General features: G+C 49.0%; 1 protein-coding gene across 1 annotated transcript in view; it reads left to right on the forward strand.

Annotated features, from left to right (window-relative positions):
* MED1 (mediator complex subunit 1) overlaps positions 1–20261 on the forward strand; it is a 39705-nt gene extending 19444 nt beyond the window's left edge. The window contains 10 exon segments of the mRNA XM_015413879.1: positions 3488–3562; positions 5120–5193; positions 6736–6825; positions 9052–9163; positions 10416–10540; positions 12065–12183; positions 13967–14168; positions 15013–15108; positions 15217–15322; positions 16987–20261. Coding sequence (XP_015269365.1) covers positions 3488–3562; positions 5120–5193; positions 6736–6825; positions 9052–9163; positions 10416–10540; positions 12065–12183; positions 13967–14168; positions 15013–15108; positions 15217–15322; positions 16987–20245 — 4258 coding nt within the window. The 3' untranslated portion in view covers positions 20246–20261.
* The last annotated feature ends 278 nt before the right edge of the window (positions 20262–20539 follow it).

A 20539-nucleotide genomic window follows, 5' to 3' on the forward strand; every position in this document is an offset into this window, starting at 1 on the left:
GCCCCCCCCCCCGAGTATCGCGGGTCCCCGCTTCTTGTCTATATACTAATAGCCAAGGGTCCCCAGTGCGTGCGGATACCTATTTCCCATGATCTGGGGCACATGGAGGGGAAAGAGGTTTTTCTGCACACTTGGGATAGTCCCCAAGGTTGCAGAAAAATGCAAAAAGTTTTTAAAAATACACGGGGGGGGGGTCTAAAACTCTCCAAATTAAAAGAGAAGTTGTCTGTGCTTGCGCAGTCCGAACTCGTTGTCCCCCTGAACTGGACCTGGAGCTTTGCTCGGCAGCCAGCCTCCCCATAGCCAGTCAGTCGTCCCTTAAGTCGTGGGGCAGGGGATGCCGCCACCGTGTCTCTTCCAAACGAGTGGCTTCCCTGCAGCCAACAAATCGGACGTGGAGCAAGGGACACTGCCACTGCCGGGTCTCTCCCGGGCGAGCGGCCTCCCCACGGCCAGAAAAATAACAAGCTGTAGAAGGGGAGGCAGAAGAGGGGGGAGACATACAAGGGGAGAGAGGAGAAAGGGGGTAAGAAAGGATTCCTAGAGAAGGGGGTGGGGAGGACAGCTAACATAGAAGGAGTGAGAGGGGGAGGGGAGGGGAGGGAAGATTGATAGATAAGACAGGAGGGAACTTGGTCAGAGAAGGGGGGAGAGGGAAGCAAAGATGGGGGAAATGCCCCCTCCCCGCAAGTTTCTTGCGGGTCTCCCCTTGTTATATATTAATAGCTAAGTTGGTGAACTCTGAGGGTACTTAAATCCAGTGACTGGAGCTGTGAATGAGCAAGACAGATCTTTTTACAAACCTGAAAAATGCCTCAAGTGTGCAGAAAAATCTGAAAGCAAAAAGAAAAATGCATGGGGGAAGACCCCCAAAATGATAAAAAGAGCACCTGTAGCTTTAAGAAACAGATGTCCTCAGTGGCTGTTGCTAGGCAACCACAGCATTCTAGGCTCAGTTTAAGGCAGGGGATGGGAGCAGGGCCCTTTCCAGGGCTGTTCTGCCCTTTGAGGGAACACTGCCACTGCCGGGTCTCTCCCGGGCAAGCGGCCTCCCCCCGGCCAGAAAAATAACAAGCTGTAGAAGGGGAGGCAGAAGAGGGGGGGAGACATACAAGGGGAGAGAGGAGAAAGGGGGTAAGAAAGGATTGAGTAATGTTAAACGAATTATATATGATGTGTTTATATACTTAATATACCAATAAAAATATTTTAAAAAGAAGAAGAAAAAGAAAGGATTCTTAGAGAAGGGGGTGGGGAGGAAAGCTAACATAGAAGGAGTGAGAGGAGGAGGGAAGATTGATAGATAAGACAGGAGGGAACTTTGTCAGAGAAGGGGGGAGAGGGAAGCAAAGATGGGGGAAATGCCCCCTCCCCGCACGTTTCTTGCGGGTCTCCCCTTGTTATATACTAATAGCCAAGTTGGTGAAATCTGAGGATACTTAAATTCAGTGACTGGAGCTGTGAATGAGCAAGACAGATCTTTTTACAAACCTGAAAAATGCCTCAGGTGTGCAGAAAAATCTGAAAGCAAAAAGAAAAATGCATGGGGGAAGACCCCCAAAATGATAAAAAGAGCACCTGTAGCTTTAAGAAACAGATGTCCTCAGTGGCTGTTGCTAGGCAACCACAGCATTCTAGGCTCAGTTTAAGGCAGGGGATGGGAGCAGGGCCCTTTCCAGGGCTGTTCTGCCCTTTGAGGGAGGACACATCAGGGCCAGGCCTGGCGGCAACCACCAGTCTACCTGCTTCTATGTGACTTACATTAACTCACCTAGGCCTGGCTGCTTGCTGCTGTTCAACAGCAGCCACCCTATGAAAGCCAATGTGGGGTAATGGTTAGAGCATGACGCTATGGTCTGGAGACCCAGGTTCAAATCACCAGTCTGCAGTGGAAGTCACATAATTTTGACCTAGCCTACTTTACAGGGTTGTTGTGAGGGCAAAAGGAGAAGAAAAGATAGTGTTGCCAACCTCCTGGTGAAAACCAAAGAGGGAGATCATGGGATGGCGGTAGAAAGGAAACAAACAACCATGATGTATTGTGCCAAAAAAGGTCTTCACAGTCTTGAAAATTGTTTTTCCAATATTCAGTTTAATTGAAGCAATTCAAACGCCATCAGCACCAACGAACCATGCATATTATATCTTGTTTTTATAACTTTATCATTGATGGATTTGATGAGTGTTACTAGGAGATATGACTAGAGTGTTTGCCAAATGGATTAATTTTATATAGGTATTTCATTGCTACCCACTTTGATATTGGAAAAAGAATTTAAGTCTGGGAGACTTTTTTGGGCACAATACATCACAGTTGTTTGTTTCCTTTCAACCTCCTGGCGAAGGCTGGAGATCTTCTGGGTCTACAAAAGATTTCCAGGCAGCAGAGATCAGTTCCCCTGGGGGGGAAATGGCTGTTCTGGAAGGTGGGCCCAGTGGCATTGTACGACTCCACAGGTCTGAAGTCCCTCCCCAAGCCCCACCTTTCCCAGAAAAAAACCCACACACTGGCTTGGCTGGTGGGTTTAGCAGGCTCAGGGAAGCGAGGGCCGCCCTCAGCCTCCTGGTCCACTTTGCAGAAAGGCCCAGAGTCAGAGAGGGCTCTTCCCGGTGCTCTGCCTTCCCTGTGCCCCTAATGACTGCAGTCGGAACCGCACTATTCATTCATTCATTCATTCGGTTTATACCCCACCCTCCCCACCAAGGCAGGCTCAGGGCGGCTTAACATAAAATTAAAAACAGTTAAAACAATAAGTTTCTAAAACTAGGAAATATTTTTTTAAAAAATGCATTCCATGAATACAGCATGTTGCTGACTTCAGGCCCCCCTCCCCAGCTGACACCCCCTAAGATTTTGTGTCCTCCCCGAGCCCTCCCCCCTGTCAGCAGCTCTGCCAGGCTTCACGGGAAGACTCTGGAAATGTCATTGAAAACTGGGTTCTCACTAACCTGGTAGTGCAGAGCACATCAGAACGGCAGTTTTCTCTCAAGTCCTGCAGTTTTGCTTCTACAAAACCAAGGCATTTGTAACTTGAATTCCATTAATATGTCAAATATTGCAAGGTTATGTGCTGTATGTTATAAATGATGTACTTTATGTTGTTAAAGCTGGAAAATTAGCTTAGGTTTGATAGGACTGTAAGCACTGGATACATTGGTTCCCTCCCCCCCAAAAACGGGGGGGGGGAGCTGTTCTCTCCTGGCTTCAAAATCTCCAGAAATTTTACATCTCTGTTTGGAAGTGCCAAAAGAATGGCCTGATGCACAGTGACCTCCTCTCATCTCAGGAAGCTGCAAAGGCAGGGTGAGGCCCCAGGTTTGGTCTCTGGCGTGTCAGGGGTCTAGGCTGGTCAAGACCTCCTACCTTTGGAGAACTGCTGTAGGTCATACCAAGATTCAGGTTGTCTCAGTTGTAGGCGTCTTCGTGTAGCTGCTCTTCCTGTATTATTCTTCAGGGCATGTTTTCTTTTTTCCATTTTCATTCCAGCAAACTCAAAACCAAAATGTACCTGGCTCTTCAGTCCTTGGAGCTGGACCTTTCAAAGATGGCGGGGATGTACTGGTAAGAGTAGTTTGCCACCGTGTGCTCGGCATGTATCCGTAACTGTAATAAAACCATAAAGGCATTGGCGAGAAGATGATGCGTAGGACTCGGTGGGAGGAGAGGTTGGAATCACACCTGACTTGTGGATCCACTGAGTATCCCTTGTTGAGTCGCATTGTATTTTATTTTATTTACATTATGCGTAGTTTGCCTTTCTCACTGCGACACGGTGGATCACACAGTTTAAGTCAGTATAATCGATAGGACCACACTCTAATGGTGGCCAAATTGTCCGTCTTGTGTCGACAAGGGTGAGGGCCTTCTCAGTAGCGGCCCCCGTCCTGTGGAACCAGCTGCCTGAATAGATGTGTGCGTTATGGGGCCTCCCTAGGTTCTTCAGGGCATGCAAGGCTGCTCTTTTTGGGGGTGGCCTTCGGGTGATTGCGGTCCACCAGGCAGCTGGTATGCTTCAGCCATGTCTTCGCCATCCATGCATCCCACCCTGCTTGATAGGGGGTAGATTTTAATAGGGACAGATTTTTTTTGCCATTTTATGTTTTTAAAGTTTATTTATTGAATCTTTTGTATTGTTTTTATCGGGTGTATTTTATGTACTGTGAGCCACCCCAAGTCCCATTCAGGGGAGAGGGAGCAGGATTTAAATTTGATAAATTGAATAAATAGATTATTACTCCCATGAGGTTTTGTGAGGGCAAATGGGAGGAACATTCTAAAGAACCCGGCACCCGAAGAAATTCTACTGAAATGCTTCTGATTTGTTGCACAGCTATAAAAATATAAGGTTCTAAAGATAGCTGTGAATGATCTCTGGCCTTTAGCCTCATCACTAAGGGCAGAGCCTCAGCCAGACTTGTCAACCTCCAGGTGGGGCCTGGAGATCTCCTGGATTTCCCCCCACCACTAGCCTCATTGTGCACCTACATCTGTTCGCTTGCATGCACACACATTAAAAAAAGATAAAGTGCTCTCTGTTTTGGCTGTCTGCTCCTAAAAAAAAATGGCACACCCCAAATGGTGGCTGCATCAGCCCCGCAGCCCAGCTGAGGTTGGGCAGCACCAGATAATAGGTTGCATCCTGGCAGGCCCTGGCCAAGCAAGTGATACTTTCCTGTTGTGCCTTTGATTGCTTTGGTAATGACCGTCGCCCTCAGAACTGCCCTGAGAATAAGGTTGTTGAGATCCTTCTTGTATGGCTGAGGAAGGGCGCCGGAGAGGTGGTATAAAAACGTCCTAAATAAGAACTGAGACTGGGACAGAAGGATCGTGGCAGGCTGTGCAAGACATCCATGGCAGAGGTGTGACTTGAATTCAGGTCTCCCCAGTGTAAGACCAGCTCTCTGTCTAGTTGTCATGGCCTGAAAAGGGAAGGAGATGTGTTAGGAAGAAATGTAAGTTTCTTCAGTAAATGTCAGTGACACTTATTGCTGAATCCAAGATTTGGGCCATGTGAAACACACAGCCTAAGATGCCCTCCCAAAGGTTTTTGCTGTGACAGTCTCGGGTGATGACATTGCAGGCGTGCATTGTAAATCTCCTGCTGTGTCTGCTTTGCAGGCAAGCCACCAATGCGAGCCCTTTGGACAAGATCTTGCATGGCACTGTGGGCTATCTCACCCCAAGGAGTGGCGGTAAGAGGGGGTCTCTTGCTATTAAAGCAGGTTTGGATGTCACGTGCATGAACAGAGAGTCTCATTATGATATGACACACTTAACCGGTACTCCCCGCTTGTTTCCTGACTTGTGCTTTAAGATACCTGGTTGCATGTAAAAAAAGGTAAGTTGTGAAATGATTCAAGCTTCATTGTTTAAAGTCATTAGGAAGGACCATCTAGTCCAAAGCCCATTTGTGTACCAGCCTCCCCCTGATCAGCCTGTGCCATTCAGGGAACATTAGCCTCCCTGAGCCTGCCTTGGCGGGGTATAAATTGAATTAAATAAATCAATAAGATGCATAAAAATGTTTTAAATAAATAATGCCCCCGAGAAAGCTGCTCACAAACCATATGGCTCTAGGTAATGTGAGTGATCCACAGTGTATAGGATGGCAAAGAACTTCCAGGATGTGTCATTAATTTAAGCAGCGGAGAGTATTTTTCCCAGCCCCCAAATATGACCATCACTGGGGGGGGGGGGCAGAGGAGGAGACCGGGCAACAAATCTGTCACATTAAGGTTTTGTTGTAGTTGTTTTCCCACACAGGATAGTAAAGATAACAAACTCCATGTACACCCTCCCCCCCACCCTCTTCTCCAACATCACCCATCAACAAGAGAAGGAGACAGCTCATAAGAACATGAGAGAAGCCATGCTGGATCAAGCCAGTGGCCCATCCAGTCCAACACTCTGTGTCAGACAGTGGCCAAACCACGGGTGCCACCAGGAGGTCCATCAGCGGGGCCAGAACTCCAGAAGCCCTCCCACTGTTGCCCCCCCACCCCCCCAGCACCAAGCATGCAGAGCATCACTGCCCTAGCTCAGTACACACAAGGGAAGAGGACGTATTCAGCTAGTTAGCTTCTGAATATCTGTGTGATGGATTACATATGCGTCATCTGGTAAATTTCAGCTACTTGGAGTGCCAGAATGGAACAGTGATATTTGTTGCCTTGGTTGAGAGAAATTCAAATGTTGTTATGACACTGAGTGGGTGACTTTGACTGTCTTTCTGCCAAACCCTTCTCCCTCTCAGGATTGTTGTAAGGATAAGAATAAAATTGCTTCTTGGCCTGTACTATTAAAAATAATGCCATGCCTGCCATCCTGGGTTCCTTGGGAGGAGGGTGTGATGTGAAAGTGACAAGTAAAGAATCCACAGGGCTGCTTTCGGACCGCTTAAGACCCAAATGAGGAAAAACGACTCCTTTGCCTGTCTGGTTTATAGCATCAAATTGTTCTACCAAGGAGCCTTGCAAGAGAGAAAGTTAACTGGGCAAGCAGAATGTCTTAATAGTAAGGCACGATCTGTTCTGCTCCGACAGGCAACAGAATCACGAGATTTGGGAAGCTGGTGGGACTTCATCAGGAGGGCCATTTGGGGAGAGGGGAACACAGAAAATTTTTGAAACTCCTATTAAGAATTCTGATCTCTCCAGGTTCCTTAAGGCCAAGTCTGCAAGCTTTACTCCTTCCTCCCCTCCCCAATCTCTGATGTTCCTCCATTCTTCCTCCAGGTCACCTGATGAATCTGAAGTATTATGTTTCCCCCTATGATTTGATCGAAGAAGGTACCGGAGCTCCTGTCATTCTCAGTGAGAACAATGGTATGTTCTTCATGCAGGGTAATTCTAACCTTTCTTTGTGCCTCTAAAAAGCGATGCCGTTTAAAATAAGCCTTGCACTGTTTGGAAGCTTCTCTTTGGGCCCTGAGCAGAAGTTTCTTGCCTCTCCAGTGGTAGCACTGTTTGAGCTTGCTCGATGTGTAATGAACAATTTGTGAGACATGGGTTACAGATACAAAACGTCATCTTGCAATGCCGCCTGCTACTCCTCCTGGTAGTTTCTACTGTAGTTTCTACTGTGAGCCTGGGAAGATCACGTGGCCCAGGGGCAGGCAATGCAGAAGGATAGCAACCACTGTCAGTGCAGAAGTTGGTTTGTTGGCCAACAGAATGGGAGTTGGGGCGAGGGTGGTACTTTGCCAGGCACACCAAGAGCAAGCTGAGGCACAGGGGTGCTGACAGGCTCCCCAAGGGCTCTCCTGGTGCCCAGCTGGCAACTGCGTGGATCGGGGAGGCTGCAGCGGCAGACTTAAATTTTGCCGGTCACTTTCTCCTGCGCTGTTGGCCCAGGGGTGCTGCTGGCTCCTCAGGGGCTTGGGCTGAGAGCCAGTGTTCCCTCTGAGCTCAGTTAGTGTGAGCTGGCTCACAGTTTTTTAGCCTGCAGCTCATACATGTTTGTCTTGGCTCAGGAAGGATGGCTCCAGAGCAGACTAACTGATGCAGTAGCCAAATTACTCACTCACAACATTAATGTCAGTAGCTGACAAAGTAGAATTTTTGCTCACAGGACTCCACAGCTTAGACGGAGGGAGCATTGGCCGAGACCCAGCCCTGTGTGCTGACCGAAACGGTCTTGCACCCCGTTGGTTTGGCACAAGGTTTGCCTGCCCGTGATCAAGCCCAAATGCCCTACGGTAAGGCGGTCTTTCCATGCATCTGCCCAACATCTCTCTTGCACGCTAGCCCTCAGCCGTGTAGTTTTCAGCTTGTGTTATTTATTTGTTTACTACGTGTATAATCCTCCTTTCTCACTGAGGCTCAAAGCAAAGTACATAATGTACGGTAATATGGAGAGATGTCTAATAATGTACTATGGCTAAGATTACGGAAGTCTGAATAAGTTCTGCATATTAGACATAGTGCACAGTGCAGATACAACGCAGAAAAATGGTATTACGGTAGTAGATGATGTTGCGGTGATAACAGCTTAATCTGTGCAGCAAAATGGATAATGCATCCACAGTGGTATAGTCTGCAGTCCCTTTCCCTTTGTAAAGCACCTTCCTAAACAGTTCTCTTACCATACCACACTGTTACCTTTATAGAAAAGAAGAAGAGAGAAGAGATTGGATTTATACCCCGCCCTTCACTTGGAGTCTCAGAGCGGCTTACAAACTCCTTTCCCTTCCCCTCCCCACCACAGACACCCTGTGAGGTGGGTGGGGCTGAGAGAACTCTGACACAAACTGCTCTTTATTAAGGACAGCTGTGCCAGAGCTTGTGACTGACCCAAGGTCACATCAGCAGGTGCAAGTGGAGGAGTGGGGAATCAAACTCGGTTCTCCCAGTTTAGAGTCCGCGCACTTAACCACTACACCAAACTGGCCATCCTGAACAACTCTGTTTTATATAGTTTGCTGAATGACAGACATGTGGGAGCCTCCTGACCTCAGGCAGGCCATTCCTCAGGATAGGAGCCACACGACAGAGACAAATAGTGTGTTTTTGTAAGCAGGCGAGTGGGAAATGGAACCACCATCTAACTCCCCCTGGCCTCCCCCACCCGCTGCTCCTGTACCCCGTTCCCTTCCACCATTGTTGCTGTTTCAGACCGCTGGGGGGGGCAGCCTTGTGCTTTCTGGTACTTTTAACAAATGCACATGTGAAGAAAGAGACCATTTGTGCACGCAAAGTACAACCACAGTCGTTTTCTGTAGAGATAATGACAAGTGGTATAAGATGATCCCGCACACAAAAACAGGCTCCACTTACTGACACTCTCCAACAAAGAAAGTTGTTTGGCGCCAGCCAGGAAATGTCACTGGATGGAAGGCCTGTGACTGCTGTTGCTCTAAGCTTAACTGGAGTCTGGCAGGATTGCTTTTTCCAAGGCGTCTTGCATGAGAGATGCTTTGTGCATTCCTTTAAAGACTTGAAGCAAATAATGCTCATAACAAGAGGTGGCCCTCAGTCATTCCCCTGCAGAGGGGTTATTATTTTATTTTTTTAACTGCAGCTGTCTGGATCACTTCTCTCCTCTCTTTTCAGTTCCTCGACACCTGGGTATGAACGTGTGTGTTACGATTGAGGGAACCTTGACTATGAACAAACTTCCAATTGCCCCTTTGATAATGGGGTCTCATCCCGTGGACAACAAAGGGTAAGCATGGGATAGAGAAGGCAGAGAAAGAAGTACTTTTCTCCCTTTTTCACAGTGCAAAATCTCGTGGGCAGTCAATGAAGTTAATGAGCAGTAGGCGTAGAACAGATAAAAGGAAGTCCTTCGCCCAAAGAGTAATTAACACGTGGCATTCACTGCCACAGGAAGTGGTGGTGCCTACAGGCATAGACAGCCTCAAGAGGGGATTGGATAAACATACGGAGCAGAGGTCCATCAGTGGCTATTAGCCACAAGGTGTAGATGGAACACTCTGTCTGGGGCAGTGACGCTCTGTATTCTTGGTGCTTGGGGGGCCACGGTGGGGGAGCTTCTGGAGGTGTGGCCCTGCTGGTAGACCTTCTGATGTCTCCTGGGTTTTGGCCACTGTCTAACACAGTGTTGGGACTGGATGGGCCATTGGCCTGATCCAACATGGCTTCTCCTATGTTCCTTAGCAGAAGCTCTGCCCATCAGCACTAGCACGATGTTACCCTTAGCAGATAAAGTTAATTCCAGAATTCATCAGCAATGGACAATACTTATATGTTTCCTTCTCTATAGCAGATTACTTCAACTTTTTACATTGTGTTGTGTCCTTTGTTAAAGAAACTCTGTCCTGGCTAGGTGAGAGGAGGGCCCAAAGCAAGGAACACGTCTGGGCGAAACATTCAGTGCCGGAGAGTGGCAAACAGCGGAGTCTCTTAATTGGGAGTAATTCACAAAGTCATTTGCACCTGACCCAGTGAACCTAGTGAGACTCAAGAGTTTTAAATGCTGCTTAGATGCTTCTGCTTTTTTCTGGGTTGTTTGAAGGGAAGAGATCAGCTTACTTGGTGGTATTCTGGGTTGCTGATGTTTAACTTGCAACAAGAGAGAGTCACGGGCACACAACCCCCTGCTAGAGAGCGAGGATAAAACATGGACTTCTGCACAATCCTGGGTCTGTATGAGTTTGTTGATTGGATCTTTTCTTTCTACCCCAAAGAAGCATTCAAGGCAGTTCCGAGTAATATCCTACAGAAAAGTCATAACCAAAATACATACCGATGATAGCATTAACAGATCAGCTGTATATATAAGTTCACTTCCTCTGGCCAAAGGCCCGTTAAAATAAAAACATGGTCACAGCTTGCCTCAGGCGACAAGAACCCAGTGCCTCAGCAGGCCCCCATCACAAGGGAATTCCCATAGCTACAGTGCTACCGCAGTTGCAGAGATAAAATAGAAATGTCACTTTTTCCCCCCCTTACAGAACCCCCTCCTTCTCCTCAATCACCAGTGCCAACAGCGTTGATTTGCCAGCGTGCTTCTTCTTGAAGTTCCCAAAGCCAGTTCCAGTCTCCAGGGGCTTCATCCAGAAACTTCAGAACTGCACAGGTCAGTCCCTGATCAGCTCCCTGTGAGAGTTTTTTTAAAGAAGTTGACGTCTAGAGGGCCAAATCGGCGTGATTTTGGATCCCTCGTCGGCTCCTTGGTGAGCCTTTCCGCAGCTAAGGCTGGAGAAGTCAGAGTAGGACTGAGCACAGTTTATGGGGTTATCGTGAAGGGACAAACACAGGAAAAACATGTCAATCAATCAATCAGTTTATTACGGTATTACGGTCAAAGACCCATCAGACAGCATACAGAATCAAAAGCAGGCTCCAGATTATCGTAAGACATTACAGAGAGGGGGAAAAAAACAAACAACCAAACAAACATCTCAAGGAGTATTAAGGAGATGCTTACGCTTTGTAATTGCAATAAAAAGAAATTTAGCAACATTCCTTGAAATAGCCGTGGATTTGTCCTCCAGTAAGTATTTCAGCAAAAGTTCCTCGGACCGGATTGCTAATTGTCCTTGAAATCTAAATGACCTTAATAAAGGGGTAATTAAAAGGGCTCTTTCTTCTGCATAGTGAGAGAAATGAAATAATATATGGGGGAGGGTCTCTATTGACTCGGAAGGGCATGAGCAAAATCTCAGATGTCTGGGGATACGTTGAAATCTTCCGGAAAGAACTGCAGATGGAAAAGTGTCAAATCTGGCTCTGGAAAAGGCCTATCTATGATTTGGGTTGGAAATATTAGCTAGGTATAAAGGAGCAGACATTAAAGTTTTGGATTTCAGAGATTTGTAAAAATCTCCCACACTGCGACATAAGCTGTTTGTAACTCAATATCTCTGAGACGCTGGTAAACAGTGGTTTTTGCCCTAGCATAGCCGCTTTCCAAAAGTTGGTACGGGTCTAATCCTAATGTTCTCAGTTTGTTAATGGCTCTAGTGGACCACTGAGGGTAGGGAGATACAGCCAGTAGTAAAGGAAATAACCCAGTGGGAAAAAGGTGGACTTTCAACCAAAAACAGAGAGAATGCATCCAAATATCCAGCTCGACTGTATTGAGACCAGGAAAAACATGTAATTTGCCTATTTTTCTGAGGGTGGGATGTGTGGATTCCCCATGGCATGAAATTCTGGGTTCCTCATGTCTCTTTTGAAATCACCGTTACTACTGCAGTTGCTTCCCTCAAAGGATTCTGGGACAGGATGTCAGGTTTTTTATTCCTGTTCTGCAGATTAGGCGGGAGGGCAGTGGGGGGGTGAGTCTCAAAGAGAACCTGCAGCTTCCCTGGGGCCCCTTGGTAGGAATAGGTTTGAACCCAAGTCGATGACTTCATGGAATGGGATTTTTAGACCCATTTGGTGGCTGGATTTTGTGTTCGTCTGTTAAATGTCTGTAGCTTCTGAGTGGTTAGTGACAGTCCCACAGGGCACTGAGCATCTCCCCACGTGAGAAATCACAGAATTGTGCTGAAAACTCGTCTTCTTTTGCAAATTTGTGATAGGCAACAACTGTTCTTGGCTCAAGGGGGACAGTCTCTGAGTCGAGTGGTCATGGTCTTTTTCTTTGTATTCCCAGGCATCCCGTTGTTCGACACCCCCCCAACCTATGTTCCCTTGTATGAGCTCATCACGCAGTTTGAGCTGTCCAAAGACGAGGACCCTGGACCATTGAACCACAATATGCGCTTCTATGCAGTATGTTGCCAAATAGGTTAAGATGTATTTGGGGATGGAAAAACGCATCGGAACTCAGCACTAAACATGGTTGTTTTGGGTTGTTGGTTTTTCCCCCAGCCATGATTGGACAGGATTTGGCAATAGGAAGCCCAACTTCTGTAAATTGAACTAACTAGAGTATTAGACTTTGTGGTAGGTTTATTTGTATCTACAGGAACTCTGCTGTCTAACTTACCCCTGAGGTTTTGGCAAGAGCAGACCAAATATACTTAAATCCATCTTCCATAGTGGGGGAGGCCTTGGATTGATTGATTTAGATATTGATCCCTTCCTTTCTCCTCCATGGGAATCCAGGATCTCTTACAGTCCTCTCCTCTCGTCCGTTTTATCCTCACAACAACCCTTTGAGGTGGGCTAGGCGAGAATGTGTGACTCGCCAAAGGTCACCCAGCGAGTTTCCACGGCTGAACAGGCATTCCAACCAATACTTCCCATTCTGGCACCTCTACCCCACACTGCCTTTTTAAAAATTATTGAAATGAAAGAGGCAACTACATAGCCAGGGGACCCCACAGATTAGTGCTAACCCTGATCCGCAAGAGAGTTTGTTTCTGAACTTTTCTAGAGTCTTTATATATTGAAAACACTTTTAGGCTATCGTCTGAGGAGTGCAACAGTTAAGATGCCGCAATTACTACATTTTAAAAGTGGGTACTCCCCAAGTGTTATGAGATCCTAGAAATGTATCTGTTTTAAAGCTCCTGACAGGTGTTTTGGTTTTGTGCTAAGGAAAAGCCATAGCACAAGGGTGCTCCCAAACCAAGCAGGGAAGGTGAAGCTTAAGGCAGGGGTCTCCAACCTTTTGATCCGGTGGGTGCAATCACAAAATGCCTCCCATGGGAGGTGGAGCCATACCTGCACCCAGAGGATGTCTAAGTGCAAGGGAGAAGAGGGGTAATTTTAAGAATGCCCTGGGAAGGAGGAAAGAGAGACAGAAAAAAAAAACCAACGCTCATGGCAGCTGCTACTGAAGCAACATTTATTTTAATTTGCACAGCCAATCGGATCTCAAGTGGCCTATCAGAAGCCGTCCTGGGCAAGAGAGCCAGTTTGGTGTAGTGGTTAAGTGCATGGACTTTAATCTGGGAGAACCGGGTTTGATTCTCCCACTCCTCCACTTGCACCTGCTGGATGGCCTTGGACAAGGCATAGTTCTGTCAGAGCTGTCCTTGAAAGGGCAGTTCTGGAAGGAGCTCTCTCAGCCCCACCTACCTCACAGGGTGTCTGTTGTGGGAAGGGGAAGGAGTTTGTAAGCCGCTCTGAGACTCCGAGTGAAGGGTGGGGTCTAAATACAATCTCTTCTTCTTCCGGCTCCATCTAATGTCTGAGAACGCCTGGTGGGCACTGTGGCACTCACAGCCACCATGTTGGGGACTCCTGGCTTCAGGCATTCGCACTGGAACCTTTCTGTTCAGAAATGACATATCAGTTAACATCCTCCAGCAGTACATAGCTTTGATAACTTCCATCCATAGTTTTTAACGTGTGGTGGCGGAGAACGCCATCAAGTCGCAGCCTATTTGTGGCAACCCTGTCGTTTTTTCAAGGCCAGAGAGACGGGTGGTCTGCCCTTGCCTGCCTCTGTATAATGGTCCTGGACTCCCTTGGTGGTCTCCCGTCCCAGTACTAGCCAGGGCTGCCCCTGCTTAGCCCCCAGAATCTGATGAGATTGGGCTAGCCTTGGGCCATCAAGGTGTGAGGGATGGCAGTTCACGTGAGACTCTTTTCTTTTTCCTCTCAGGCACTGCCGTGACAGCAGCACTGCTACTTCCTCAACAAAGATGCCCCCTTGCCGGATGGACGAAGCCTTCAAGGAACTCTGCTCAGCAAAATCCCTTTCCACCATCCTAGCCGTGTGCCTCTCCTCCTCAACTTGATTAGGCACCAGGTGGCATACAACACCCTGATAGGCAGCTGTGTCAAGCGGACAGTCTTAAAAGAAGGTGGGTGCTGCCCACAGTTCTTCCTTTCAAGTGTTTTTCAAGGAGGCTGGTCCTCGTGGTTGATGCCATAGTCTTGACGTTGTTGGCGTGGTCATCCTAGAGAACAGAGAGGGAAAAAGAGATTGAACAATGTGTAAAATGGGAACAGCATCCATTACTTCAGCAGAAACTACACTGGTGCCAAGACCAAACAAAGCCTGGCTTGGCACCTCGTTCTGTTCCTCATGAGCATATTTCCTTTGGATTGGGTGTAAGTGCAGGACTAGGGAAACGAAGGATGTGGTCAGAGAGTCTTAAACCAACTGCAGCCCAGGAAACTGGGGTTTTTTGAGTCAGATTCTTAGGTTAAATAACAAATAGATTGTATGCTGCAAGAATGTGATTAAGATAAGCACAGATAGGTCAGCGTTGTTCCATTCAGGGGACAGGCAAATCCATGGGAAAGGGAAACCTTTTTGCAAACTCTTAAGCGTCTTCATTCTGTCCACCCGGGGGTACACGATAGATACATCGATAAACCTGATTTAAAGGCTCCTTTGTGCTATTTATTCTTTACAGACAGGGTCTAATGCCGGCTTCTGAAGATGTCACATTGATCTCCTTAGGGAGTTGTGTGTGTATAATGTCTTGTGGAGACACAAACAATTCCCTCGCCAAATACTTCCCCCTCTTGACCCCAAGTTTTTGTATATTTTATCTGAGCTGTGGGGAATAATGTGGGACCCGTCTTTTGTATTTCTCTGAATTCAGCTGCAGGGTGATGTCTTTCTACCGACAGACTGGAAGGGCACTTGCTTCCAGGTCTGTCGGTGCCCATCCCAACCAGTCTCTTCTCTCTTTTCAGATTCCCCGGGGATCCTGCAGTTTGAAGTCTGTCCCCTCTCTGACTCATGTTTCAGTGTGTCATTTCAGCATCCTGTGAATGACTCCTTAGTCTGTGGTGAGTTGGGGAACGAGAGCAACACAGGGTGTGTTCAAACAGTCGTCGGACAAAAATGGGCCTGCTGCCAGTGTTAACACTCTTCTTCGATCCCTCTTTGTCTTTCAGTGGTAATGGACGTCCAGGATTCTACCCATGTGAACTGTAAATTGTATAAGGGGCTCTCTGATGCCCTCATTTGCACAGATGACTTCATTGCAAAAGTTGTTCAAAGGTACGTCATGCTTCTTAAGTCAGAACAAAAGCTGATGTTTGGAGACTGGTTAAATATCAACCTGTCCATCCAAGGGACGCATTTATAAGAAAGTTTCACAAGGGGAAAAGTCATTTCACAGTGACTTTCCTACACATGTGTTTTATATAAAACCATTTGAAGGACTAGCGTGAGTCTGTTTCATTACATCAGTACAGCAGCAACAGTTGACACAGAGCAATTTCTTCAATGATGAGCTACAATGCCCATTCAAGGAGGCCTCTGTCCTTTGATTTAAGAGCAAGGAGATCCTGAACTTGCTTTGCCATAGCTTCCGGACCATCACACCTGGTATCCTTGACCACTGCAGTGTACTGTTTGTTCCAGCAAGGTCTAATTCAAAACTCTTTTCCACCTCCACACACCTCTCGCCTTCCCCATCCAGAAATACATGTCCAAGTCTATAGTGCCGTAGCAAGTTCAGGCATCACTTTGTTTTCTTCTTGCTCCCTGTCCTCTTTGGTAGTCCTCCTGAAAGCAGATTGGAATGAACCACTTTGAGAAGCCACACCAGAGACACTGCTGACCCATCAGTTCATCCCCTGCTTTCATGAATGGCGTGCCTTGTTCTTACAAAGTTCTTTACAACTGTGAGGCCTGCGATCAGCCTCTTGCTTCTTTTGGCTCTGTTTTCCCCTGGTGGAGCAAGGAGAAGTATTTCTTCCCCAGCAGCAGGACTCTGAAGCAGCTGCCTAGTTACGGACCGGCAACAGAGTGCCAGCTCAGACACCACGTTTTATCCTTTGCGGATTTCATTTCTACTTACATGTGCACAATAATTTCCTGTTTCACCGTGTGTTTGACTGTAGCTGCCCAGTGTTTGTCTACACCATGAAATACAGAAGTATTCTTCACACTTCCTGTATCATGATCCATTGTGCACACTTTTACCTGTACTGAAGTGATGTTTGTAGAAGTCTGTCATGTGGGGAGTGGATCTGGGGGGAGGCGGACACCCAGGCCCTGCCATTCCTCTCCAGGTTCTTGAGATGTGGGGGGGGGGGATTAATTCCTTAGACCGTATTCACTAGAACAATAACTTCCATTCAGCAGATCCTTAGTATGCTTCAATTTTGTTTGTGAAATGAAGAACTAAAGTGATGAGAAGGCGGGTGCATCTCTAATGAGAAGTACTTGTCCCAACTTCATCATAAGAATCTGAGTAGAATAGAGGACACTTTCAGGTTCCCAGAGAGCCAGTTTGGTGTAGTGGTTAAGTTCACAGACTCTAATCTGGGAGAACGGGGTTTGATTCCCCACTCCTCCACTTGCAGCTGCTGGATGACCTTGGGCAAGCCATAGTTCTGGCACAGCTGTTCTTGAAAAGAGCAGTTTCTATCAGAGCTCTCTCAGCCCCACAGGGTGTCTGTTGCGGGGAGGGGAAGGGAAAGGAGATTGTAAGCCGCTCTGAGACTCCCTTGGGTAGTGAAGGGGCGGGGTATAAATCCAATCTCCTCTTCTTCTTCCCCAGGATACCACTGCCTTTTCTTCCTCTGTAGAAAGAAGAGCAGAGGATCGTTTCATATGTATTTTGCTGAGCACAATTCTCCTTGTGGGGGGGAAACCAGAGCAGGGGAGACCGTCACTTAACCCCACCAACCTTTCTGCCCCCTTGTGTCTTGCAGATGCATGTCCATCCCCGTGACCATGAGAGCCATCCGCAGAAAAGCTGAGACAATCCAAGCCGACACGCCAGCCTTGTCCCTCATTGCCGAGACCGTCGAAGACATGGTGAAGAAGAACTTGCCGCCGGCCAGCAGCCCAGGTTACGGCATGACGACCAGCAACAACCCGATGAGCGGCACCACCACTCCCACCAGCACGTTCCCCGGGGGGCCCATCTCCACCCTCTTCGGCATGGGCATGGGCATCAAAGAGCGGCATGACTCGGTGGGCCACGGGGAGGACTTCAGCAAAGTGTCCCAGAACCCCATTCTCACCAGCCTGCTGCAAATCACGGGCAACGTGGGCTCCACCCTTGGCTCCAGCCCCACCCCTCCTCACCACACCCCTCCCCCGGTGTCCTCTCCGGCAAGCAACACCAAGAACCACCCCATGCTCATGAATTTGCTGAAGGACAATCCAACCCAGGACTTTTCCACCCTCTACGGGAGCAGCCCGCTGGAGAGGCAGAACTCCTCCTCTGGCTCCCCAAGGATGGAAATTGGACCCGGGGGCAACAAGCAGAAGAAGAAGAAGTCACGCATCCCGGTGGACAAGCCCAAGCACCAAACGGAAGACGACTTCCAGAGGGAGCTGTTCTCCATGGACGTCGATTCCCAGAACCCCATCTTTGACGTCAACATGACCGCTGACACCTTGGACACCCCCCATATCACCCCAGCACCCAGTCAGTGCAGCACGCCCCCAACAACCTATCCACAGTCCTTACCTCACGCCCAGCCCAGTATTCAGAGGATGGTCCGGCTCTCTAGTTCAGACAGCATTGGGGCCGACGTCACGGACATCCTATCCGACATAGCGGAAGAAGCGTCCAAACTGCCAAGCACCAGTGAAGACTGCCCTCCCGTCGGAACACCAGTAAGGGACTCGTCCAGTTCCGGGCATTCCCAGAGCGCCCTGTTCGACCCTGACGTCTTTCAGTCCAACAACAGCGAGAACCCTTACACCGACCCTGCCGACCTGATTGCCGACGCCACTGTCAGCCCGAACAGCGATTCCTCCAATCAGTTTTTCCCCGACGGCGTCGATTTCAACCCCGATCTCCTGAACAGCCAGAGCCAAAGCGGATTTGGAGAGGAGTACTTTGACGACAGCAGCCAGAGCGGAGACGCCGATGACTTCAAGGGCTTTGCACCGCAAACGATAAGTACTCTGGGCGTGCAGGTGCTGGGGGGAGACGGAGGGGAGAGTAAGTTCAAGGCGAGCAGCCAAGCGGACACGGTCGACTTTAGTATTATCACCGCTGCCAGCAAGGCTCTGGGAGCCTCTGATGTCCTGGAGCATCACAGCGGGAGCCAGAGCCCCTTGCTGAGTACGGGAGATTTGGGGAAGGAGAAGCCGCAGAAGCGGGTCAAGGAGGGTAACGGATCCGGGAGCTCCCTGACAGGCCCCGGGCCGGATGGCAAGGGAGGAAAACGCAGCCGCACCCCATCCAGCGATGGGAAGAGCAAAGAAAAGGTCCAGAAGCGGAGGAAGGTTGAGCCGGAAGGCAAATCTCCTTCTCATAGTTCATCCACCCGGCCTTTCACCCCACCGGCCAGCACCGGCGGCTCGAAATCTCCCGGAAGTTCAGGCAGGTCTCAGACTCCCCCCGGGGTGGCCACTCCTCCCATCCCCAAAATCACCATCCAGATCCCCAAGGGAACCGTGACTGTTGGCAAGCCTTCCCACGGGCAGTACACGAGCAGCGGCTCGGTCTCCTCTCTGAGCAGCAAAAGTCATCACAGCCATTCCTCCTCCTCCTCTTCCTCCTCCTCCTCGTCGTCATCCTCGTCCTCTTCGTCTAGTTTCTCGACCTCGGGCAAAATAAAGAGCAGCAAGTCGGACGGCTCTTCTGGGTCCAAGATGAGCGGCAGCCTCTACTCGGGCCAAGGCGGCTCTGGATCAGGTCAGTCCAAAAGCTCCGCCCAGTCTGTGGGCAAGCCCGGGTCCTCCCCCATCACAAAACACGGCCTCAGCAGCGGCTCTGGAGGCACCAAGATCAAACCTCAAGGGAAGCCATCATCGCTTATGAACCCTTCTATGAGTAAACCAAACATTTCTCCTTCTCATTCTAGACCCTCGGGCGGTTCTGACAAGCTGGCCTCTCCGATGAAACCCGTTCCAGGTACTCCCCCGTCGTCTAAAGCAAAGTCCCCCATTAGTTCCAGTTCTGGAGGATCACACATGTCTGGGACTGGATCAAGCTCGAGCATGAAGTCCTCTTCAGGAATGGGGTCCTCCGGTTCCGTGTCTCAGAAGCCACCCCCTTCTTCAAACTCCTCGGCAGCGTCCTCCTCTTCCTTTTCATCTGGCAGCTCCTCCATGTCCTCATCTCAGAACCAGCACGGGAGTTCCAAAGGCAAGTCCCCCAGCCGGAACAAGAAGCCATCATTGACTGCCGTCATCGACAAACTCAAGCATGGCGTCGTCACCAGCGGCCCAGGTGGGGAAGACTCAGTGGACGGACAGATGGTCCAAAGCGCCGGTTCCTCAGGCCACCCGGTGTCCTCCAAACACAACTTGTCCGGAGGCGAACTGCAGGGGAAGCGCGAGAGAAGCGACAAAGAGAAGTCCAAAGTCTCTGTTTCGGGAGGCTCCTCTGACTCTTCCAAGAAGTCGTCTGATTCCAAGAGCGTCGGGAGCACTGGCGTGGCCAAGATCATCATCAGCAAGCACGACGGCGGCTCTCCCAGCATTAAAGCCAAAGTCACCTTGCAGAAGCCTGGAGAAGGAGGCGGAGACGGCTTGAGGCCTCAGATGGCATCGTCCAAAAGCTACGGCTCACCCCTGATAAGCGGATCTACCCCAAAGCACGAGCGCTGTTCTCCCAGCCACAGCAAGTCCCCCGCATACACTCCCCAAAACATTGACAGCGAGAGCGAGTCCGGCTCCTCCATCGCCGAGAAATCCTACCAGAACAGCCCCAGCTCCGACGATGGGATCAGGCCTCTCCCGGAATACAGCTCAGAAAAACACAAGAAGCACAAAAAGGAGAAGAAGAAAGTGAAAGATAGGGACCGGGACAGAGAGAGGGACAAAAAGAAAATCCACAGCCTGAAGCCCGAGAGCTGGTCCAAGTCCCCCGTCTCTTCAGAGCAGTCCCTGTCTGTGACCGGCAGTGCCCTCCTGACATCAGACAGGTCGTCTCGGCCCAGCCCCGATTTCTTGATTGGGGAAGAAGATGATGAGCTCATGGACATTGCCCTGATAAGAAATTAATAATATTTCCTTTTTGCTGGGGGGGGGGGGGGAGAAAGGGGCGGGGGTTAATTTTTTGGGGGGGGGGAGAGAGTGGTGGTGTTTCATTTTGTTTCCTTGAGGATATTTTTTTAAAGTCTTGGGCATGTGGAGTGCCCAAATGGGTTCTAATAAAAACAAACTAAACATCCATGGATGGAGTGTATCTAACCAAAAATATTTTAAAGCTTTTGGGAAATGTCATGACCCCACACACACACACACACACAGAGTTGTAGCAGGAGAAACGGTTGTCCCTGTCTCCCCTCTCCCCCC

The sequence above is a fragment of the Gekko japonicus genome, unplaced genomic scaffold, assembly GCF_001447785.1.
Source record: "Gekko japonicus isolate JY-2015 unplaced genomic scaffold, Gekko_japonicus_V1.1 scaffold1407, whole genome shotgun sequence".
NCBI classification, from domain to species: domain Eukaryota; kingdom Metazoa; phylum Chordata; class Lepidosauria; order Squamata; family Gekkonidae; genus Gekko; species Gekko japonicus.